General features: G+C 43.8%; 1 protein-coding gene and 1 non-coding gene across 8 annotated transcripts; both read left to right on the top strand.

The window, feature by feature from the left end:
• The first annotated feature begins 1977 nt into the window (after positions 1-1977).
• On the top strand, positions 1978-22742 carry Ccnb1ip1 (cyclin B1 interacting protein 1). Of its 7 annotated transcripts, none has more exons than XM_041638977.1 (9): positions 1978-1990; positions 5893-6117; positions 8528-8625; positions 8724-8791; positions 9458-9564; positions 13897-14070; positions 15529-15850; positions 18906-19239; positions 22017-22742. In XM_041638977.1, the coding sequence occupies exons 7-9, from the start codon at positions 15554-15556 to the stop codon at positions 22214-22216; spliced, it is 831 nt and encodes a 276-aa protein (XP_041494911.1). In that variant the 5' UTR covers positions 1978-1990; positions 5893-6117; positions 8528-8625; positions 8724-8791; positions 9458-9564; positions 13897-14070; positions 15529-15553; the 3' UTR covers positions 22217-22742. The 7 variants fall into 7 exon arrangements, 4 of the variants coding, with proteins under 4 accessions (XP_041494911.1, XP_041494912.1, XP_041494909.1 ...); XM_041638978.1 differs by having other exon boundaries at positions 13900-14070; XM_041638975.1 differs by lacking the exon at positions 13897-14070.
• On the top strand, positions 8928-9004 carry LOC121438723. Its single transcript, XR_005973111.1, has one exon. It is a non-coding gene; the product is annotated as a small nucleolar RNA SNORD126 (small nucleolar RNA).
• Positions 22743-24311: the final 1569 nt, after the last annotated feature.

Raw genomic sequence — 24311 nt, forward strand, 5'->3', positions numbered from 1 at the left:
TGTTTGCAGAAAGCAACCAATACTTGGCAATGGACTTGGTTGTTTGGGATTTCCATGGAGCCCCTTTGGCCAAGGACTCGGTTACATGTAACCCATTCCTGGCCCTGGAGGTTTCTCTTGGTTGCAAGAGATGTCTTACCCCTGTTATTTGGTAACTCCATTTAGATTTCTTTCATACATGCATGCACTTTAAGAAGCGTCTACAGTAGTAGGTCTCCATATGCCCCTAGTTGCTTGCCCCTGCCTATATTCCCTGTTTACCTCTCTCTTCCACCCCCTCCCCTTTAATCCTCTTGTTCCAGTCTTTGTTTCTCCATATATATTCTATTTCCTTTTCCTTGGGGATCCTCCCACTCCGAGTCGCTAACCTCTGTGGTTGTACACATTGTAGTATGACTCTTGAAAGCTCGAAAGCTAATATCCATGCTGGGTGGTGGTGCATGCCTTTAACCACAGCACTCTGGAGGCAGAGTCAGGTGGATTTCTGAGTTTGAGGCCAGCCTGGGCTACAAAAGCTAACATCCACATATTAGAGAAGACATATTACATATTTGTCTTTTTAGGTCTGGGCTACCTCACTCCAGATGATTTTTTTTCTAGTTCTATCATTTACTTGTGAATTTCATAATTATTTCTCCTCTTCCTCTTCTTCTTCCTTCTTCTTCCAAGGGTTTCTCTGTGGAGTCCTGTTTTTTCCTGGAACTAACTCTGTAGCCCAGGCTTCAAACTCAGGTTCCACCTGCCTCTTTGTCCTGAGTGCTGGGATTACAGATATGTGCCACCATACATACCTGCTGGTTTGTAATATCTTTCTTTTTTAAACAGATGACTAATAATCCATTGTATAGTACTACTCCCCCCCCCCCCCCACTCATCTGCTGATGGATATCTAGGCTGTTTCTAATTCCTGGCTGTTATGACCATGGATGGCCAAGTGTCTCTGTAGTAGGATAAAGCGGGCTTTGGGCATATGCTTCCCAGCTTCCTGAGGAACCACACACTGATTTCCATAGTGGCTGTGCAAGCGTGTGCTCCTGCCAACAACACATCCTTGCCAGTATGAACTCTTGTTTTATTGATCTTGGCTGACTCCAACTGTGGTAAGAAGAAATATTAAGAAAGTTTTGATTTGTGTTTCCCTGAGAACTAAGGATGTTGAACATTGTTTACGTGATTCTTAGCCATTAGCATTTTAAGTATTCTTTGTTTAGATTTTTTTTTTTGTTTTTCTTATGTCTTTTTTTTAGTTTTCAGTGTATTTTAGACATCAATCCTCAATTGGATGTGCTGGTGAAGATCCTTCCTAATCTTTTTTTTTGGGGGGGGGGGTTGAAATAGGGTTTCTCTGTAGCTTTGGACCCTGTCCTGGAACTAGCTCTGTAGACTAGCATCGTCTTGAATCTTTCCCATTCTGTGGAATGACGTGTCTAGACTGGGAGTAAATAGAGCTTTCACCCAGGGCAAACCTAACGGCAGGGCAACCTGTGATTCAGTTAATCCTCCCTCTTGGCGTCCACAATAATTTAACCCGAGGGAATGGAGCCTTAGTATTCAAACATTAATTTAAAGAATAAGCACTAAACCGGGCGGTGGTGGCGCACGCCTTTAATCCGTGCTCTCCGGAGACAGAGGCAGGCAGATCTCTGTGAGTTCAAGGCCAGCGAGTTCCAGCATAGGCTCCAAAGCTACAGAGAAACCCTGTCTCGAAAAAAGAAAAAAAAAGAATAAACACTAAACCACCCGTTAATAAATGTTAATCATTGTTTGTTAGCTTGCATATTAACTTGAATGCAGCTTCTTACGTGGACGGTTATAAAGCATTTATAGCTTGTGTTTTGTGCTCTCTTCTAGAGAGTTGCAGTCCGGCAGCACCCGTTAAGGTCAGGGAGGCGGGGCGGCTCCTTGGACTCAACCAATCAAACTCGGAGGTCCATTACTTAGGTCGCTTCCTCGCCTTATTCTTTCTCTACCTCTCCTGTCTGGTGGGCTGGTGAGTGTACAAGCAATTTGGTTCTCTGATTTTCAAGTTCTCTTTCCTTTGAGCGGTTTACCCAGGGTCCAGGCTTTTATTTCAGGTCGGCGCTGAAGTCTGTGAGTTCAGAGGAGATTGATTTCTGTTTTGGGAGGTTAGGGCCCGGCAGCAAGGTGAACTACCTGGCTTGTCTCCACGTGGGTCTCGGCAGTCTTGGGTCCGGAGACCTGGTGACCCAGAAATAGATTCTCCCACGTGCATTCTCGGGAAATCCTGACTTCGTTTTGCTTGCTAGGCACCGTTATTACCCCAGCGCTGTTGGTTTGTCAGTTCGGGCGACCCCGGGAGGGTGAGTTGAGTCCGTGTTTTACTTTTCTGGTGAATGTCTCTGGGGGCCACGACCTTGGCCGATTTGAAAATCCTTTTTGAAGTGTTTGCTGTAGAATTTGCTCAGAGCATGTATGAGACTAGATAGCAAACTCTGAGGACAGGTGTTTAATTAGCCCTGTGAGGATAAGACATAAGACACATTGAGAAGGACCAGGGATCTCAGCTTAGTGCAAATTGAAATTGCAGCGCCACGGTCCGTTCTGGTGAGACAGCTCCGGTTACGTCGGAGACTATCTGAGCCATTCTGGGCATCCTTTTCGAAGAGCCAACAAAAGTATAAAGTCCAGCCCCTTGTTGGTGTACAGTAACTGGTAACTACCTTGTAAAGTAAGAGGCGACTTTACAGAACATACTGTGGCTACTTTTTCTGTGTGATCTTCTGTGTGATCTCACTAGGTTCGCTTTTTTTTAAAATGCTAGTCAGAATGTAAACTTGGTTATTTTTTTACGGGTTTGTTTTTAATTATGTATGTACATAAGGGGACGGTTTATGCAGACAGTATGCAGGTATTCTCTGAGCCAGAAGAGGCTTTTAGATCCCTGGAACTGTGTTACCTACAGCACTGAGCTGCCCAACATGGGTGCTGGGAACTGAACTCAGGTACTCAGCAAGAGTGGTAAGCAGTCTTAACTGCTGATCCATCTCTGCATCCTTGCTGAATTGTATTAAGTTTTTGAGACAGAGTCTCATGTAGGTAGCTCCTGCTGTCCTGGAACTTTCTATGTGGACCAGGGTGGCCTCAACTCTCGATCCTCTATAACTGTCTTGAGCGCTGGGATCCAAGGCATGGGACATCACACCTGGCCCATGGGTTGCTGCTATAGGCAGGAAAGGTGAGAACGAAAAATCCTAGCCTAACTAATGTACTAATCGGCATTGGTGGCTCTGATGTCCTTATACTTGGCCTCATTTGTCTTTAAGTCCATAATTACACACACAATGCATGTGTGTATGTGTGCCTGCTTCCTGCAGAATCCAGGAGAGGACTTGAATTCCCTGGAACTGTAGTTACTGACAGCTTTGGACACCAGCTATGTGAATGCTGGGGACTGAATAGGTTGAGTGCACAGTGAAGGCTTTTACGTCTTCCCAGGGCTTGTGTAGCTAAGGATGTTGTGTGCATAGTGTGTGTGCTCATGCCCACTTCTCCTTTCTGTACAGAACTATGCCCCGCGCTTTGCTCCACATGCTTGTCACATGTGTCTGTGCCATGATTTATTGTTTTTACTGGTAGTTATTTAAATAGCTTATGGTCTTACTATTTCCCCCAAATGAGTCACTAAGTCAGTTGGTGTGTGTGGCATTAGAGTTGGGCTTTAGTGTATTCTGTTTGAGAGGGTTCTAGGTGTCTGAGGTCTGGTGAGACGACTCAGCAGTTAGGAGCACATGCATTCAGTTCCCAGCTTTTATACCATGTCTCAACTATCAGCGACCCAGTTCCAGGGGATCTGGAGACCAGGAACACATGGTGCACGTATGTGCATGCAGACAAACCATTCATGCACAAATAAGTATTAAAAGATTTCTATGATATCTAGATACAGATATTATAGTGCTTCCTGTTTCAATTTTGTGCATGGTGCTGCCTTGGAGCCAGTCCTGGCTAGCAATAATGAGTTTTATGCCATAGGTAAAGACCATGCTGACAATCCTTACTTAGCCTGAGTTCAGGTAGGGTGGTGATAGGTTATCTTGTGAGCACATTAATGTTGGGAAGGGACTCAATAACCATGTGCTTCTTGCATGGTCGCAGCGGCAGAAGGGGCATGCTTTCGTAGTTACTGGAGAATTGATAATTCTGGTGTTAGTCATATTTTAGGACTAAGGTAGGAAAAGTAGACTAACCACATAAGGAAGACGACTTTGGGCATTTTTCTAGGATAGCCCAGGGCTTAAATGGTGAGATCCTATCTCAGAAACAGAAGAAGGAAGGACATTGGGGATTAGAAAGCAGGTTTTGTGGGTAAGAGGACCAAGCCTAAATTTAAATCCACAAAAGCCTGCCATCCCAGCATGGAGAGATGTGTTTGTGTTAAGTAGGTGATAGCAGAAATAGAGGTGCAAATTTGGGTCCCTTAATCCTAAAAGACAAGATCTTAAAGCTAGAGGGTCTTCTTTCTGACTTCAGAGTTCCTGTGAACAATGGCTTTTTGCGTGGAGAATATCTGTTATTAGTGTGTTGATCTTTACAAGTGACAGAGCCACATCAAACATTTCTCTCCACGCAGCTGCAGTGTAAAGTATGTGTCACCTCGTTGATCTTTAAAGAAATGCTTAGTTGAGGCAGCTTTGTCTTAATAGCTTGATTAAATGTAATCTGTCTGCCTTCAGAACCCACTGTCTGGGCAGGGTATGTAGGTCAGCTTCTAGAATGCTTGCCTATCTAGGGTTTGTCTCCATTTGCACAGTGTCTGATTCTTATAAGATTTGTCTTGAGTGGTGACACTCCTGATCACAGCCTTTTCTGGTCTCTAAGGCCAACATGGCCTAAGAAAAGCTAGACTTGTCTTAAAAACAAACAAAATTCTATGAAAAGTTTAAGATCACCATTGGCTCCCAAGTGAGTTTAAGGCTACTATGGGCTCCTCGATACCATTATCTAAAGATAAAAAACATACACAACAAAAACATATTATGGAATGTACAAACATAGAAAACTATTCCCATGTTCATTGAAGCCTCATTAGCAATGGCTAAAATACTGTTTTAATTTGCAGATTAAGGTGGTACATACATTGGAATACTACTCAGCTTTGAAACCAGGGGGATGTTTTCTAAGGGAAATGAACCACACACTGAAGGACAGTTCTTTTTTTTTTTTTTTAAGATATTTCGTATTTTTTTAAGATTTATTTATTTATTATGTATACAGTATTCTCAGTACTCTGCTTGCAAGCCAGAAGAGGGCACAGTTCTCATTACAGATGGTTGTGAGCCACCATGTGGTTGCTGGGAATTGAACTCAGGACCTTCTGGAGAGCAGGCAGTGCTCTTAACCACTGAGCCATCTCTCCAGCCCTGAAGGGCTGTTCTTGATCTTACTTGTGTGTGAGCCTAAACTATTGAACTTAGACCCAGTGGGGGAAGTTCAGCATGTCTGGACTTAAGTTGCTCACCACATCTTCCTCCATAGAGGGTGGCGGTGACGGTTGCCTCTGATCAAAACACTTGGCCATTCAACTATGCTGTTTGTCGATTAGACCTTAATAAAGCTGGGGCAAGAGCGACAATTTGTTTCCTTAACCATCAAGCTTACCTTGCTTTCTCTAAACCTTGCATATTTTTAAAAAGTACTTGGAAAACGAGGTAATCTATAGAAAGTAGATTGTAAACCCTAAGGTGGGAAACTGTGACAGAAGGGGAAATAGCAAGTTAGCAGCAAGGGGAGTTCCAGCTATGGGCTGCCTAGCTGGTCATATGTGCTCTTTTGTATTCTGTCCCTGGTAAAGCACGTTTTCTTGTGCCCAGCGGCTGGCAGTGGGTAGGAACTGGAACTCGGTGTTTACTTTCTTCTGTCCTCTGGTTTCAGGTTGAAGATGAAATACCTCCAGGAAAGAGCTGGGGCTGGAGCACTCCGTGTGCCGGCTCAGACGTCCTGTGGACGCCCCAGACTATCTAGAAAGTGGCCTTAGATTTGGACATTCTCTGGAGGAAGGTTTCAAGGCTGATGGGATTATGAAGGCAGGTGCCTGTTTGACCCGGATTTTCTGCATTGCACGTCTGCTGCTCCCCTGTCCCCTTCCTATGGCACTGGGTATGACTGAGCTGCAATTCTTTCTAGCTCTGTAAACAGTTGTTTGAAACAGAATCTAGATTATCCAAGCTTGTTTTAAACTTGCTGACCTCAGGCTGGTATTATAGGTTCATACCCATACTGGCTGGTTTTGTGTGTCAACTTGACACAAGCTAGAGTCATAGGAGGAAGGAGCCCCAGGTGAAGAAATGCCTCCACGAGTTCCAGCTGTAGGGTGGAGGAGGGCCCAGCCTATTGTGGGTGTTGCCATCCCTGGACTGTGGTTCTGGGTTCCCAAAGCAGGCTGAGCAAGCCAGTAAGCAGTACCCCTCCATGGCCTCTGCTTCAGCTCCTGCCTCAGGTTCTGGCCCTGCTTGAGTTTCTGGTCTGACTTCCAGCGCAGACCAAATAAACTTTCTAACTTGGTTTTTGGTCATGGTATTTTGTCACAATAGCTTGGTTTCTATTTGTAGCAATAGAAACCCTAACTAAGATAATATGATACCCTTTCATTAGCATGTAGACCAGGCTGGCCTAAAACTCAGACTTGCCTGCCTCTGCCTCCCGAGTGCTGGGATTAAGAAAAGCTCCATGACACCCAACAGTCTTTGGTCATGGCATATTTATAAAATTTTTAGAAGATAATGTGTTTTGACGTATGTGCACACGCATGCATGAGAGAAACCATATACTGTGGAAGGTGGGTATTTAACACCAGGAAAGACCTTGGATTGGTGTTTAAGAGATAGTGATTGTTCCTTTCAAACAGTGTGAAAAGCATTTAGAGGTACTTAAAAGCATTTGGAAGCAATAGGCATTGTTCAAACTGTAGAAACAGTGCTGTGTCTTCCTGAATTCACTTATCTCATTTTTATGTGATGGGAGGGACACTTGTGTGTCTAAACCACTGCGTTCCTTGCCCACAGAACCAGTGTGCCATTTTCGCAGTCTGAAGCCTCCGTGTAGCTATTCCATGTGAAAGTGGACAGCATGGAGTTCAGTCGGAATTGTTATACCTTCGGGAATTAGCGGAGGCAGAGACTTCTGTGTAAAGATGGGATTGTGGAATTTTTTTTCAGATTATGTAGCCAGGTTGGATTCCTGATTCGCCCCCTATGTGTTGGTCACAGGTATTTGCCACCACATTTGGTTGTACTTACAGTAGGAGTTTTAAAGGGAGAACCCCTTTTTTTCTGTCAATTTATCAGCTTATTAGTCAGATGAACCCTTGGGTCCGGATTTCCAGTGGAGTTTTCTGCAGTGATGTAAATGTTCTATATTGCATGTTCAGGATTGCAATACAGAATTACTGAACAATCAACTGTTATTGCTTGGATGAACAGGTTTGAGATAGGGTCTTTGAGATAGGCTGGCCTGGAACTTCATTCTCCTGCCTCTGCCTCCCAAGTAAAGTGTTGGGATTACAGCCCTGAGCAGAAACTTAATTTTAATTAAGTGGTCTTGCAGTGTGTGTTTAGTTACACATGCAATTTTCTTTTTTAAATAACTATTTTTATGTGCATTGGTGTGAAGGTGTCAGATCCCTGGAGTTACAAGCAGTGAGCTGCCACGTGGGTGCTGGGAACTGAACCCAGTGCTCTAACTTCTGAGCCATCTCTCCAGCTCCTGCACATGCAATTTTTAAAAAATATTTATCATGTACACAGTGTTCTGCCTCTGTGTATGCCTGCAGGCCAGAAGAGAGTACCAGATCTCATTGTAGATGGTTGTGAGCCACCATGTGGTTGCTGGGAACTGAACTCAGGACCTCTAGGAAGAGCAGTCAGTGTTCTTAACCTCTGAGCTACCTCTCCATCTCCCACAATTTTAATACCTACCCAAGACATATCTTGTTCAGAAGCCTTACTTGATAAAGGATTCTTTTCGTTTGGGTAGACTGATCTGGAATCCAGAAACGTCCCTCAGCCTCAGAATGCTGGGCAACCCACACCTAGTATGTTTTTCCCCTTTTCTTGCTCTGCACCCTAGCACTTTTGGTGCCTGCCACTAATCTAACAACGATTTTAATGTTAATTGCTAGCAATGTGGAAAATTTTAGTTCATAATTAGGTGAAGGATAGGAAGGTTGGAGGTTATTTGTGGTAATGAACTTTATTTCCATTACAAGAAAGCTCTTACTTATGGCAGAGGAAGTTAAAGCCTCCTTACTCTTCCAAAACCACAGAGAAACCCTGACTCGAAAAAACCAAAAAAAAAAAGAAAAAGAAAAGCCTCCTTACTCTGCCATACTGGAGCTGGTGAGACTTCTGTGAGCATTGGGAGCAGAGCTCAGGGCTTTTGGGAGGTCAGCAAGTGCTCTAACAGCATCTCTCTAACCCCATCTTAATTCTTAAAATCCTGACTTTGTGTAGAGGTCCTCCCCCAATTTATTGTTGGCTTATGGTTTTGTTGAAAATTTTATATTTTGCAGGTCCTTCTTTGTGGCCTAAGCTAACTGACCACTTGCTATGATGGCAGGTGTGTGCCGCACATGGCCTTCCGTTGCACTGAACAGCGGGCCAGGTAAAGGTGAGCAGTTACTCAGTTCTTGTGACTTGGCACATGGAGTGTGTTGGTATGCTTTATGTGAGTGTAATGTGTAACCTCTGTGTATCTTTATTTTCCAGGGATGATGCTAAGTAGTTCTGATTTCAGCGTGGATTCCAAGATTAAAGCTAGATTCATTTGATAACAGGTAAATATTATAATAATTATATTTACCTTGAAAGATAAGGGATGCAATGTTATTAGAGGCTGAAGATTAGTTGCAAAGGCCTTTGAGGATTCCCTGGCTTGAGCACCATCAACAGTTTGCCCTCCCTCAGTCATTCAGTTTGCCGTGATGAAGTACATGTCAAGTCCGTGTTTCAGCTGATCACACTGATTATACACATGTGCTGAGCAAACACGTAAATGAATCCAGCTACAGATTTCTTACTTGGCTTCAGCCCTTCCCTCCCAGGAAATTCATAATTTAAAGGATTTATACTATCAACATTTTGTGTTTTGATCTTTGTAATCATGTGAGATAAATGTAGTTGATCCTACTTGAATCACTACAGAAAAAGCACTGCGAGCTGGTGTGATTCTGTTAGCTAATGAGTTTGACAGTTTCACTTCAAATATTTCTTCTGTGTATACTGGTGCTTTGCCTTCCTGTGTGCCTGTGTGCCATGGACAGTGCCCAAGGCCAGAAAGGGGCATTGGATCCCCAGACAGCTGTGAGTCACTGTGTGCTGCTGGGAAGAGCAGCCGTGCACCTCAAGAGACGTCATGTAGCTCTCTAGTCTCCCCGTCATTCAGAAGAACACACAACTTATGAACACTATTTCCCCCGCCCCCTGTTTTTTTATCCCCCCAGACACTAAAGGCAGGATTCAAGAAATTCAGAGATAACTCTAATCTGGGCTCCTTCATGCTGTAAGTCATGGATGTACAACAGATGATGAGCGTCTACATTCTTTTATGGTAAGGATTGAGACTGAGATTTTTTTCTTAAAGATTTATTTATTATGTACAGTGTTCGGCCTTCGTGTATTCTGCCTGAAGGCCAGAAGAGGGCACCCCATCTCATTATAGATGGTTGTGAGCCACGATGTGGATTCTGGGAATTGAATTCATGAACTTTGAAAGAGTAGCCAGCACTCTTTTTTTTTTTTTTTTTTAAGATTTATTATGTATACAATGTTCTGTCTGCATGAATGCCTGTCAGTCAGGAGAGGGTGCCAGATCTTACTTAATACAGATGGTTGTGAGCCACCACGTGGTTGCTGGGAATTGAACTCAGGACCTCTGGATGAGCAAGCAGTGCTCTCAACCACTGAGCCATCTCTCCAGCCCCCGTAGCCAGCACTTTTAACCTCTGAACCACTTCTCCAGCCTGAGACAGATTTTGACATACACAAAGTCTAAAAACACTGCTTTGTAATTTGTGGTCAGCTGTTTGAATTTTAGTTTTAAACAGACAAAGTCAAAAGATCCCGAGGTGGAAGAGTGGTGCACAGCAGGCGTCTAGCTGGACTGGGTTTAAGCGTGCGCTCTGTCACTTAACAGCACGTTTCCTGGTGTTATATCTTAGATGATAATGGTATATGACAAGTAGGTATTAGCTATAAAGTAAAGGATAACCAGGCTAGAGTCTACAGTCCCAGAGAGGCTAAGTAACAAGGGGGGGGGGGGGCTCAAAGGGGACACCTAGATCTCACTGAGGGTGGACTGGCGGTGAGGTGGGATGGGAATGTGGGAGTTCAGATGGGTGTGTAGAGAGAGGAGGGAGAGGACTAAAAGCCAACTGGAAAGGAATGGGGGTCATGTCAGGGTCAGGTAGAAGTCCAGTGTAAGGGGTTCTCAGGAATCTAAAAGTAATGACTCCAGCTGAAGCCTGAACTGTCCAGCTCTGACCAGGCAAGACTCCTGGTGGAGGGACTGGGACATCATCAACCTTTGACTAGTGACTGGTTTAGCCTGAGAGCCATGAGAGCCCACCCTGCCACCGGCTGAATGGCCCAGAAACCTAGGATAGAGCCAAACACAACTGGAGATGCCTAATATTCTGCTATACTTACAGATTGGTGTCTGACCCAGCTGTCATCAGAGAGGTTTCCTCCAGCAACTGATGGAAACAGATGCAGAGACCCACAGACATACATTAGACTGAGTGTGGGAAATCCTGCTGAAGAAAAGGATTGTAGGAGCCAGAGGGGTCAAGCATGTCAGGAAAACCCACAGAATTGACTAAGCTGGCTCCTAGGGGCTCACAGAGACTGAACTGACAACCAGAAAACCTGCATGGGATTGAGTTAGGCCCTCTGTATACATGGGACAGTTGGGTGGGAGCAGGGCCTGTCTCTGGCTTTTAGGACCCTACTCATACTGGGTCACGTTGTCCCGCCTTAATACAAGGGGAGATTAGTCTTACTGCAACTTGATATTCCATGTTTCTTTGTATACGTGGGGGCCTGTGCTTTTCCTAAACAACTGAAGAGGCAAAAGGCCCCCACACACAGTTAAAATAAATTCTGTTCCTGCCAAATGGCCTACTCAGGATTGCCACTACTAAATTCTAAAATTAGGCACAGTGTGGAATGATACATTGTGTATCCCTATATAATTAAGTAATATTTTCTTAGTGGATTAATCTTGGTTTGGCAGTAAATTTATCTGTCATCATTTTGTAAGGTAATTTGTTCCATGTGCCTGATCCCTGACTTAGCAGAGTCTTCTAAATGCTTCATAATATGGTTGCAGGCCAGCTTTTTTCCCCACTGCTGAGAGCCTGAGTCTGTCTATAAAACTGGCTTGTCTTCTTGGGGCTTCATGAGGATGGGCTGGCTGTCCACAGTAGTACTTATTCCACGGGACTGTAGTGATTGATCCTGGGATTTAAATGATTTGTTTTCCAAATAAATTCCTTTTTTTTTTTTTAAAATTTAATTTGTGTGTGTTGCTTGGATGTATGGTTACATTCCTGGTAGAGGCCAGGAGAGAGGGTATCAGGGTAACTGTGTAGGAGCTAACAGGCAGTAGTGAGTGACCACCTGAATGCTGGAAATCGAGCCCAGGTCCTGCAAGAGCAGCAATCTAGTGCTCTTAAACACTGAACTTCTTCTTTGTCCAATTCTCTTTCCTTCTTTCAGAGATGGGGTTTTCTATGTAGTCCTTGCTCTGTAGACCAGGCTGGCCTACAACTCAGATCTGCTTGCCTCTGCCTCCCAGGTGCTGGGATTAAAGGGATGTGCTGCCACCATCTGGCCCACTTGATAAATAAGTTTCAAAGCAGGTAAACTCTTCACACTCAAGGTAGAGCATACTCAGAGATGAAAGCTGGCTCGGCAGAACAGTGCCACAGAATCAACTTGCATATCATTTGAAAAGAGCACAAAGCAAACCTTGATAGCGCTACATGCTGCCGAGCTCTTCTTTGTCAGGGGATTTATGGGTCAGCATATAGTTTACTAATTTTATGTTAACACAGCTTCATATTCTATAGTAATTTTTTTACATGTCCAGTTAAGGAGACTTACACAGAGGTCAGTAGTGTTTTTAATTATAAAAGCCTAGGACCAACGTCTACTAAGAATAAATAAAGCTGTGTGCTTTAGTACGTGCCTGTTGGAGAAGTAAAGGGAACACATGTATTACTGGAAGCATGTCCGAGAAAGGTTTGATAAGAGTGACTCGGAAGTAAGTTCACAAAATATTGTCGAAACCTGGGTGTTTGTACTCTGAGATTTAAGTGAGATTGTACTTTATCTGTACTCTATGCTTGGAGCAGTTAAAAGCAGACACTCGAAAGGCTCAGTTACCTTAAACATGGTAGGTAGTGTATGGTTTACCCGTGACGCTCTTTAAAGGAACCCTGTCCCCAAGCTAAGGCCCTAAACTGAATTCCAGGAAGCAGGAAGCTTCCAGTACAGTAGTAAAGCTGACCCCAACCCCAGACACTCAGTGAGTAAATAAGATTACAGGACCTCAATATCAGAACCAGCTTGTTTGAGGGAAACAGCTCCACTTGTCCAGTCTCTGTCCTTACCTTCAGCAGCCCCATCTTGAAGCATTTAATCTGCATCCCGGTCGCTGAGTGGCTGCTGGAACTAGAGATGCCATGTTTCATTGAGTGAAGCCCACTGTAGTTTGAGGCTGCTACCTTCTCATCTTTTATTTCTTCCCACAAACTTAACATTTACTTTTCTTTACTTCTCCAGTTTCCCCTGACTAATTTGTTCCAGTAGGGTTAAGTTGCCAGGGGGAACAATTGTTGAGCTATTTCTTTAATTGACGGGATAAGGTTTAATGGCTGTAGCCTAGTTATTTTCCTAACATGTATAAAAACCAGGTTCTGTATCTCCAGCACACACTCCTATTGGGGAATGTCGCTTTTGTTTACGCTTCATTTGTTTAACTCTGAAGCTGTGTTAATTACTGTGCCTGTCTAAAATACCTGATGGTCTAATACCTGAATGGCCAATAATGAAGCAGGAGAAGGATAAGCAGGGCTGGCAGGCAGAGAGGGTAAATAGAAGGAGAAATCTTGGGAGGAAAGAGAAGAGCAACAACAGAACAAGGAGAGGAGGACGTCAGGGGCCAGTCAGCCAGCTACTCAGAGTGTGGCAAGCTGCGGAGAAAGAAGTAAAGAAAGGTATACAGAAATAAAGAAATGTAAAAGCCCAGCAGAAAAAGGTAGATGTGTTAACATAAGAAAAGCTGGCCAGAAACAAGCCAAGCTAAGGCCGGGCTTTCCTAACTTAAAAAATCCACTGGTTGGAGTCCATTGTGTAGATATAATTAGTTCAACAGGGTCTTCTCTTCTGAGAAGGTGGCTGCGAGAAAAAGGTGTTGTTTGCATCCTAGCTACCTTCTGTCCCTCTTCCCAGCTTTATTAACTTTCAGTTAGAAAAAAGTATTGACAGACACAGAAACCACCCACGTAACCTCCGAAGGGCAAAGTGACAGCAGTATTTAGGAGCTGGAGAGATGTCTCTGCAGTTAAAAGCACTGACTGCTCCTCTTCCAGAGGTCCCGAGTTCAGTTCTCAGCATCTCGTGGTGGCTCACAGCCAATTCCATCGGCTTCTGTGTCCTCTTCTGGTGTGCAGAGGTACATGCAGATGCGTACATAAATCATATAAATCTTGAAAACAAACAAAATAACCCGTTTAACTATTTGAATACTACCAGCAAAGACATCTGGTTATGACTCCTGGGGCCGGAGGGCCGCCTCAGCAGTTACTGCTGGCTAGAGCAGCCGGCCATCCTCAGCATCGACTGGTCTGCCCCCTCATGCCTGCCTCGTGCCTCCCAGCAGCCCCCTCGTGCCTGCCTCGTGCCACCCAGCACCCTGCCTGGTGCCTGCCTCGCGCTTCCCAGCAGCTCTCTCGCGCTGCCCAGCAGGCCCTGCGGTCGCCACGCATGCGCCCTGACAGCGTGGCCTCTACATCCCGTGTGTCTCACCGAGGAAGGCGGCCCTTTACAGCAGGTATTGTCCGTCGTTTCTCTGTGGGAACTGAGAGCTGTACGGGTCTGCTCTGAACGAAGGACAGGTGCCTGGGAGCTCAGGCGTCTGTTTGTCCCTCCGAAGCCGGGCTCCCCACCCGAGGACCCGAGAACGACCCTGGGCCGCCCGGGGCAGGCACACAGGCGGGACAGACGGCACCGACGTTACCCGGCTTTAAGGCGACGTAGGATTGTTTGTTTTTGTTTGTTTTGTTTTGGGGGAGATTTTTTAAATTAATTTTTTAAAATTTATTTTGCATACCAACCACATCCCCCCCCCCCCCCCCCCCCCCCCCACATCGCGCTCCTCGGTTCAGAGAGGGGCAGGCCTCCCATGGCGGCAACAAAGCCTGGCACATCGAGCTGAGGTAGGGCCAAGCTCCTACCCCTGAATCCAGGCTGGGCGAGGCATCCCAGCGTGGGGAATACGTTTTGCCTTTGAATCAGGAGCTTGCTTGTAGCCCAGGCTGGCCTCGAACAATGTACGCGCTACTTCAGCCTCCTGAGCGCAGGAATTACAGGTGTGGCTATCACCGCTAAGGAAACATCACCGCTTTTATGTAATACACGACTTACTAATGCAATTACTCCCTATACTGAAAAGTAAGAATTACCCGCAAATGTGTTAAACTATAGCAATACTGATAGATATATTATTTAACTGATAATAAAATTAACAAACTCTTTTGTTTTTTATTTTATTAAGCAAACATTTTAATGTAGATTTTCAGGCTTCATCTTAGATGAATTAGCTTAGTTTTTATATAATTTTATCAGGCAGCTAGTCTTTTAAAATCTAGGCAGTTCTGTTAAGGAATATGAGAAATCAAGATGTACAAAAAACCCTAAGAGTGTCAGTTAAAGTTTTTACTGCAGTCATGTGCAGCCTCGTATTTGCCGAGCATGAAGTACCAGCTCTGACTGTCCTGGGACTCGCTGTGAGATCGGCCTGCTCCTACCTCAAGCACTGCCTTACAAGCAGAGTGCTTCTGTTCTGGTGTTGGAAATGACACAACGGGCGATTTCGTTTTTATTTATTTGTGATGTTTCTAAGCACTTGCCATGTTCATCGTATTCTTGGTGTTGGTAAGAGTTGGAATTATCTGTGTATAACTGAATTCTCAGCCTTTGTATAAGGAAAGAGCACAATATTGAGGCTGAGATCAATATAAATTTTTTTTTTTTTGGTTTTTCGAGACAGGATTTCTCAGTGTAGCCCTGGCTATCCTGGAACTTGCTCTGTAGACCAGGCTGGCCTTGAACTCATAGAGATCCATCTGCTTCTGCCTCCCAAGTGCTGGGATTAAAGGCATGTGCCACAACCACCCAGCTAATATCATTTTAATAAATACAAAAATGTCCATTTTTGGTCAAAATAAAAGTACATATAAAAAATTTCATATTCATTACAATTTGACATTTTTCATTTATCCCTTGCTAGGATTCTTCTTCTGGAGACTATTACCATGTCTTTGTACGAAGACATGTTGCTTTGCAATTATCGAAAATGTCGACTCAAGCTCTCTGGCTATGCTTGGGTTACTGCATGCTCTCACATCTTCTGTGATGAGCATGGCAGCGGTGAGTTCAGTCGTTCACCAGCTCTCTGCCCTGCCTGCAACAGCACCCTTTCTGGAAAGCTAGACATTGTCCGCACAGAACTCAGTCCGTCAGAGGAGTATAAAGCGATGGTGCTGGCGGGGCTTCGACCAGAGGTTGTGCTGGACATCAGCTCCCGAGCACTGGCCTTCTGGACGTACCAGGTTAGAGCTCAGGGGCTGGGAGACTGGGCGGAGAGTGGGGCTCTCACATGAGGGGAGACGCCTGATGGCAGACGTCTGTCTCCATGTGCACACACACACGTACACTGAAGTATAATCTGAGGCCTATGTATGATCTTTGTTCTCTTGGTGTGGGGTGGTGCCGAATCTAAGGTTTCGTGCTTAAAAGGTAAGTGCTTTACCATTGTGCTAAATCCCTACTTCCTTCTGAGGGATTCCCTTAAAATGTCCTTCACTGTTATATTTATATTTCTTATAAACACATGAATGTACAGAGAACTTTGTTTAAATAGTCTCACCTAATTTTTATTGCAAGTATTTATCATGTGCTAAGTAGATATTTTTGTTTTTATATTTTGCGAGTAAACTGTCTATACTCATACTTTGGTTTTATTGTCTATACTGTGTGTCAGTTACCTACACATTTGTTCAACTCTAGCTTGAGATTCTTTTTTTTTTTTTTTTTTGTCTTTCAAGACAGGGTTTCTCCGTGTAGCTTTGGGGCCTGTCCTGGAACTTACTCTGTAGACCATGCTGGCCTCGAATTCACAGAGATCCACCTGCTTGTGCCTCCCGAGTGCTGGGATTAAAGGCATGCACCACCACCCCCAGGCGAGAACATTTTTGTATGCTAACAATCAAACCAGGGTCTTGCATATGCTAGCCAAGCACTTCTTCAGCGGTGACCCTGTTTTTGTAGGAAACTGCCAACTGTTTTCCAAAGTGCCTGCACTACTACTTTACATTCCTGCCCAAAATGACAGGTTATCATTTTGACCATTTTAATGAGGTAGAGTGGAATCACTTTCCATTTTCTTGAAACGTGACAGGAACCCATGCTCATTTTCTGCCTATTTTTACATTTATTATTGTGCGTGCATGCTTTGGATCCATAGGTCAGATAACAAGTTGTGGGAACTGGGTCTCACCTTCATATGCAGTCTTGATGTTGAACTGAGGAGTCTTAGGCTTTTGTTTTAATTTTGGGACAGGTCTCATGTAATTGTAGCTGGTCTGGAATTACCTGTGTCGGCTCGGCTGGCTTCAAGCACACAGAGTGTGCTTCTGAGCATTGGAATTAAAGGCATAAGCTACTATACCCTGACTTTGCCCATTTATATAGTGGTTTTGTTGTTATTGCCATTCAAACGATCTTTCTTATTTTGGGTGGCAGCTGTTTTTCAGATCTTTTACAAATGTGTTCTCCCAGTCTGTAATTCGTCTTTTTCTTACAACAGTGCCTTTCATGGAGTACAGATTTTTATTTTATTAACATCTTACCAGTGACTTTTTTGGTGTTGTCTAGAAGTCATTGGTGGGGCTGGAAAAATGGCTGACTGGTGAAGAGGACTTGTGGTTTTCGTGGAGGACCTGGGTTTGATTCCTGGCGCGCACACAGTAGCTCACATCGTCTCCCAGCCGTGCGTAGCTCTAGCTCTTCTGACTGGTGCACATATGTAGGCAGAGACTGCTTGTTCCTTTCTCAGCCGCCCAGACCCGAAATAATCACACAGAAATTGTGTGATTTATATATTATAAATATATAATTATAAATGTATAGATATATAATAAAATTGTGTGATTTTATATTAATCACAACACTGCTTGGCCAATGACTGCATATTCCTAGGTTGCTCTTACATCTTAAATGAATTCATTTCTATTAAACTGTGTATCGCCACATAGCTGTGGGTTACAGGTAAAGTTCTGGCATCTTGTCTCTTTAACTCCATCTACTCTCTCCTCTTCTATCTGCTTGGAATTCCCACCTTGCCCTGTTCTGTGCTGCAATGGGCCCAAAGCAGCTTCTTTATTAACCAGTGGTATTCACAGCATAAAGAGGGGAATCCCACATCACTCACACATTCAGGCAACAGAAACATAGATAATGTAAATGTTATGGCCAGCTTCAAAGTGTCTGGATCTCCCTTGTGGTGGTTTTTTTTTTTTTGTTTTTGTTGTTTTGTTTTGTTTTTTCAAGACAAGGTTTCTCTGTAGCTTTGGAGCCTGTCCTGGAACTAGTTCTTGTAGTCCAGGCTGGCCTCAAACTCACAGAGATCCACCTGCCTCTGCCTCCCGAGTGCTGGGATTAAAGGCGTGCGCCACCACCGCCTGCCCGCTGTCCCTTGTGTTATTGCCTACAAGTTGGTTTGCAGTTTGTATTCAGGTCTGATTCATTCTGACTTAATCTTGTGGGGCCTCAGTATTTTGCAATTGCACCCATTCTAGGTTTTCCCATCATGACTGCTTTTTCCAGTCAGCAAGGAAGGGCATCTCCAAGGAAGATAGACTTTGCAGTCTTATGTACTAGAGAAGTGACTTACTGTTTTATTTGCTATGTTCTAGTTACTGGTTCTGCCCAACATGGGTTACACGTGTATACATTCTAGGAAACAAGAATATTTCCTACAAGGATATAGGGGGTCTTATTTTTATAAGTCTGGATTATTTGGAAATTTGACTTCTTATGTGTGCATGTATCATGTAGACATGTATTTTTTTCTTGGCTTTGGCTCCTGTTGCCCAGATGGTCTTAAACTTACCATAGCTGAGGTGGCTTACCTTGAACTGATCCTTCTGCACAGTTCCTATGGCTGTGACTACTACATGCATAAACCTTCACACCTTAACTTCTGTTACATTTCTTTAGAACTTTCAGGATATATGTTACTCGCAGATAAGGCATACTTATTTTGATATGGTTTTCTGAGTAGCCCATTTTCTGTAATCACCTCGCTGTATGTTGTGATTGTGGGTTTTTTGTTTGTTGTTTGTTTTTTTGTGATAGGGTTTCTCTGTGTAGTCCTGACTATACTGACTCACTCTGTATACCAGGCTGGCCTCGAACCCACAGAGATCCGCCTGCCTCTGCCTCCAAGTACTGGGATTAAAATGTGTACCACACTGCCCAGCATGATTATGTTTCTAACCTGGCTTTAAATATTGTAAAAATCATATCCCTGTGTAAGCATCCTTTCCACCTGAGCTCGAATGGGTTAAAGTCTGTGACGCGGTGCTGCTTCTCCTTCATTTGCAGGTGCACCAGGAACGTCTCTATCAGGAGTATAATTTCAGCAAGGCTGAGGGCCATCTGAAGCAGATGGAAAAGATATATACTCAGCAAATACAGAGCAAGGATGTAGAATTGACCTCTATGAAAGGAGAGGTCACCTCCATGAAGAAAGTTCTAGAAGAATACAAGAAAAAGTTTAGTGATATCTCTGAAAAACTTATGGAGCGCAATCGCCAGTATCAAAAGCTCCAAGGCCTTTATGATAGCCTTAGGCTACGAAATATCACTATTGCTAGCCAAGAGGGTTCCCAGGAACAAGCTACGATCACACAGTCCGGTGTCTTTGGCTTTCCATTAGGTAAGAAGGGATTTGATACCCAACACCTAGTTTTTAAACTATGATTTTGCACACTTTGAGGGTGGTGAGCCGTGGTGAGCTGTGGATTCCTTGCTTACTCTGCACATTGTTGCTCTCAGTTGTATTTGCATACTTTTAAATTATCTATTTATTTTTTTTAACTTGAGACAAGGTCTCTACACAACTCTGAGTGTTCCAGAATTCACTGTGTGGATCACTGTCCTCAAACTCACAGATCTGCCTGCCTCTGGCTCTCGAATCCTGGGATTAAAGCAGTGTGCTACCATGTCTAGTTTAAATTATTGTCAGTTTGAGCAGAATTAATTAATCTCTGTAAAACAAATGTTCGAGTTGTGCATTGCTAGCTATTTGGTGGTAGTAATTAATATGAGCTGTAACTTTCCGTTGGGGGGCGCTAAGCACTGCTGTTTCGTGTTTTCATGTGATTCCTTTAACCAGCTCTGTCATTAACCAATAAGGCCGTGTTTTAGTTTCTCTCACATGCCAAAATGTGTTTCTATTTCATTACATTTATTTACTTTGTGTGTGTGTGTCTGTGCGTGTGTGTGTGTGTGTCTGTGTCTGTGGGGCACTGTATACGTACCACAATGCGCATGACAGGTCAGAGGACAACGGCATGAATCTCTGTGCACCAAGTGGGTCCTGGGGATTGAACTCAGGTTGTCAGGCTAGGTAGCAAGTGCCCTTACTCACTGAACCGTCTTCGTGGTTCAGACTGCACAGTTGTTGTTTCTTCCCTTTGATCATTTAATTGCTTATTCAGTCACCATGTAATTACCGAATATATTTCCTGTGCCTGACTCATGGGCATGATTCTAAGTAGTGAGGATGCGACTATTGTTCAAGTAGGCAATTTAAAATCTAGGCTGACTCAGGATCTTTTTCGCTAGGTGGGTGACTCATTGCCTTGATAGCAATAGAATCCAGTAGTTTTTCCTCAGTATTAATATAATTGTATAAATTGGCATACAAACATTTAAGTCTCTGGTGGTAGACTTTTCCCAGTACTCAGATTTTGACGTTAATTATAGGCTAAGGAAAAATGTTCAGTGAGAGAAAATGATGTTCTAGAATGGGGGTGAGGTGATAAGAACACACAAAATGTCACGTGGCCAGGTCTAGTGGTGCAAACCTTTAGTCCAGCCTATGGGAGGCAAAGGCAGATGGATCTCTGAGTTCCAGGACAGCCAAAGTTACATAGTGGGACCCTGTCTGGCAAAGAGCAAATAAATAAGGAATGTTCCTGCCTGGCACTGCGGTTGTGCACCTTCAGATCCAGGACTGAGTTCCTGCCTGGCACTGCGGTTGTGCACCTTCAGACCCGGGACTCAGTTCCTGCCTGGCACTGCGGTTGTGCACCTTCAGACCCGGGACTCAGTTCCTGCCTGGCACTGCGGTTGTGCACCTTCAGACCCGGGACTCAGTTCCTGCCTGGCACTGCGGTTGTGCACCTTCAGACCCGGGACTCAGTTCCTGCCTGGCACTGTGGTTGTGCACCTTCAGACCCGGGACTCAGTTCCTGCCTGGCACTGCGGTTGTGCACCGTTAGACCTGGGACTGAGTTCCTGCCTGGCACTGCGGTTGTGCACCGTTAGACCTGGGACTGAGTTCCTGCCTGGCACTGCGGTTGTGCACCTTTACACCCAGGACTCAGGAGGCTGAGCCAAGTAGATTTCTGTGAGTTTGAGACCAGCTGGTCTACAAACTAGTTTCAGTACTCGAGTGAGATCAGTCTGAAAATGAGTTTTTTCTGCTTAGCTTCTTTATTTATAAACGACAGTTTTGTGTAGTGAGTCTTTCTCTGTATGCCAGCTCCTCAGTAATGACACGAGACTTGTGATTAATTATGAAAGCTCGGCTATAGCTTAGGTTTATCCCACTAACTCTTATAATTTAAATTAACCCAGGTATATTAATCTATGTTTTGCCTCATGGCTTTTTACCTCCCTTCCGTATTGTACATCTTGTACTTCTGGGTCTCCACTCCCCACCCCAGCCTAGATTCATCTCCTCTTCCTTTCTCTCTGCCCAGAAGTCCCGCCTAACCTCTTCTTGACTAGCCAATCAGAAGGTGCCTTGGCAAAGACACATCTTCACAGTGTACAAAAAGATTATTCCACAATAACTTAGTCATTCCAAATGGCTATTGTACATAGTTTTCTTGTCCTTGTATGTGTTTCTTTATTCTTTTTGTATATTTTAAAAAAGATTCCTTTTTTATGTATATGTGTTGCCTTTGTAAGTATGTGTACCACTTGTGTACTGATTATGGAAGCCAGAAGAGGGTGTTGGATCCCATGGAACTGGATGGTTGTGACCCACGATGTGAGTGGTAGGAACCAAACCTGGGTCTGCTGCAGGACCAGCACTGCTCCTAACCACTGAGCTTCTCTCTAGCCCTGTACTTAGCTTTTTATCTCTCTTATTTTTAGGTGGATACAATCAGCTTTTACCTCTTCGATGAAGTCTGTTAAAGCCAAGGAAGGGTCTGGTAGGATTAGCCAGATGTTTATTCAATCTGTTTGCTTTTCACAGAAGCTATTCATGTATTCTGTGGTAGGGAAGAGCTGAGTGACATAGTCTTTGCTCTTAGGTTAGGTCTTATTTATCTTATCACAGGAGATGAGTTTAAGATAATTATTTTATCCATCTCATAGGAGTTAAATTGTGTTAGATATTTATTCAGTGGCTATTATTTTGTACCTAAAGATATATTAGGAAATATTCTTACATTCTTCCCTAATTCTCTCCCCTAGTGAACAGCTCAAAGTTTCCCTTGGACCGCACACCAGTTGGAAGCCGAGGTGGTGGAGATGAAGATGTTCAGTTCAGACCATTTTTTGTGGATTCTCCCGGAGCCCCAGAACCCACTAACAGTTTCTTTAGTTTTGCTTCTCAGAACCAGGAAGCAGAGCAGCAGGCCTGCAGCAGGGCCTTTAAAGCCAAGAGAGTCTAGTCTAGCTCGGGTCACGTTCCAGTCGTCCACCTGTTTGCATACTGAAGTGACTGGCATTCCCGAGTTCACCTTAGGGGAGCTGGCTTGCTGTGGGTGTGTGCCTTCTGGTTTGGTTTCATCCATTTATTCCATGAACCTCATCTCTAATTCATCTCTGCTCACACAGGCACAACCCTGACTGTCATAAATCCCTATCAGACCAAGCTTGCTCACACTTGTGTGAGCGCCAGTGCTGTATTTAAGGGTGCCTTGGATTCTAGTACGCATATGTTAAGTGTGTGCATTGATTTTTCCTACTTACCAGTATATTTATGTAAAAATGATGGTCTTGGAAAGTGGTGTCTTGCTATTTGCTTGTATTATACACAGTCATGTGTTAGCTTGTTTTGGAAGTGTGTTTATGCCAGTGAATGAACGTGCAATTTGATACATATGTGTTCAGTTTCTATTTAAAAAGAATTTACCTTGACAAAAGTTATTTGCTGATTTAATTGGTATTTGTTTTAAAAATAAAGCTGCTTCTTAGCCTTTTTAACAGTTGTCGACATGTTTATTTGGGAATGCATTTCCTTTTTAGTGAGATTTATATTTATTTGTAATTTTGTATGTCTCTGTGGGCATGTGCACAAGAATTCAAAGACTTGATCTCGACTGTTCTAATCACCTAATCTAAAATGTTGAACAAAGGTCGTCTTTGCTGAACTGCACAGCAAATGTGGTAATATAAAGGAATGAGGAGCTGGCTGTGGTGGCGCACATCTTTAATCCCAGCGCTCGGGAGGCAGAGGCAGGTAGATCTATGAGTTCTAGGTCAGCCTGGTCTACAGAGCAAGTTCCAGGACAGCCAGGGCTACAATCAGGAGCTTTTGTCTTAATCTTTTACGTGAATCTCCTAAGGGAGAAAATGGTTTTTCTGGTTCTGCTGAGTAAGAACAGCATCAAAATTGCCAGTTCTGCTGAGCTTGGAGTTATGCTGGAAGTCCAGAGTACAGTAAGATGGATCAGAGTGTTTGGAGTTATGCTCAAGTCCAGAGTATAGTAACATAGATTACAGTGTTTGGAGTTATGCTGGAGTCCAGAGTACCGTAAGATGGATCACAGTGTTTTCTTAGGTCAGTCAATTCTGCACAGGGTGGATGTAGAGTGTAGCTAGAGTGGGTGCATGGTTATAAGTGACCTCAAAGTGTGAACTTGATCACAGATTAGGTGAAGGTTTGATTTGTGAAGGCAAACTTGAAACAGCATTTCTCAGAAGCCATTCCCATGCAAGTGCTACCGACCTTAAGAGTTATGATATAGTAGTTAACATGATTTCCAACACTTTTCCTGGGATGAATTACAGAATTATCCTAAGTGCTAAGTCAGATTGCTGTTGAGGTAGTAAGAGTCACATTGAAGTCGCTTGAGGAATTTTCATGTTTAGTCACCGTAGAAAATACTATTGCTTTACACAACGGAGTTTACTGTCTTTGGTTCTTCTCAGTCTCATGGTAGGCTAGCCTGTTTTGTGAACAGATTGTCCTGCTTCTACTTCCCAAGTCCTGAGATTACATGCTTCCTTAGAACAATAGACCAGTCGTGTGTGTGTGTGTGTGTGTGTGTGTGTGTGTGTGTTTGAGGCTAGATTTCTTTGTGTAGCCTTGACTTTCCTAGAACTCACTCTGTACATCAGTCTATCATCAAACTCACAGAGATCTGCCTGCCTCTACTTCTGGAGGGCTGGGATCAAAGGCATGTGTCACCATTCCACCACCACCTTGCTTAAAACTTTATTTTACTAAATCTCAAAGTAAAAATGGTGTATAGTGAAAAAAGATTAAGCATATCCAGCTTGAGAGGTGTAGTTCAATTCCTTGTCCCCATATTGGACAGTTTGTAACTGCTTATAACTCCAGGTCCAAGGGGTCTGATCCCCTCTCCTGCTCTCTGAAGGTACCTATACTCATGGGCACATACCTACGTGCAGACACAGAACACATATACATAATTTAGAAATAAAGAAAATTTAAAAATCCATTTTTCCAGATTTAATGCACTTTTATTTTTCTTGTATAAAAGCCCTATGTGGTAGCCATAGCTGGAGTCTTGGTCCTCT

The sequence above is a fragment of the Microtus oregoni genome, unplaced genomic scaffold (genome assembly GCF_018167655.1).
Source record: "Microtus oregoni isolate MIOR12 unplaced genomic scaffold, Mior012 000056F_ref0000123, whole genome shotgun sequence".
Classification (NCBI taxonomy): domain Eukaryota; kingdom Metazoa; phylum Chordata; class Mammalia; order Rodentia; family Cricetidae; genus Microtus; species Microtus oregoni.

Coding starts and splice junctions, on each gene's coding strand:
- Ccnb1ip1 (XM_041638975.1), top strand. CDS start 9,524: ATGGATGTACAACAGATGATGAGCGTCTACATTCTTTTATG. Junction 9,565..15,528: donor AGCGTCTACATTCTTTTATG/GTAAGGATTGAG, acceptor ATCCCTTGCTAG/GATTCTTCTTCTGGAGACTA. Junction 15,851..18,905: donor TGGCCTTCTGGACGTACCAG/GTTAGAGCTCAG, acceptor CTTCATTTGCAG/GTGCACCAGGAACGTCTCTA.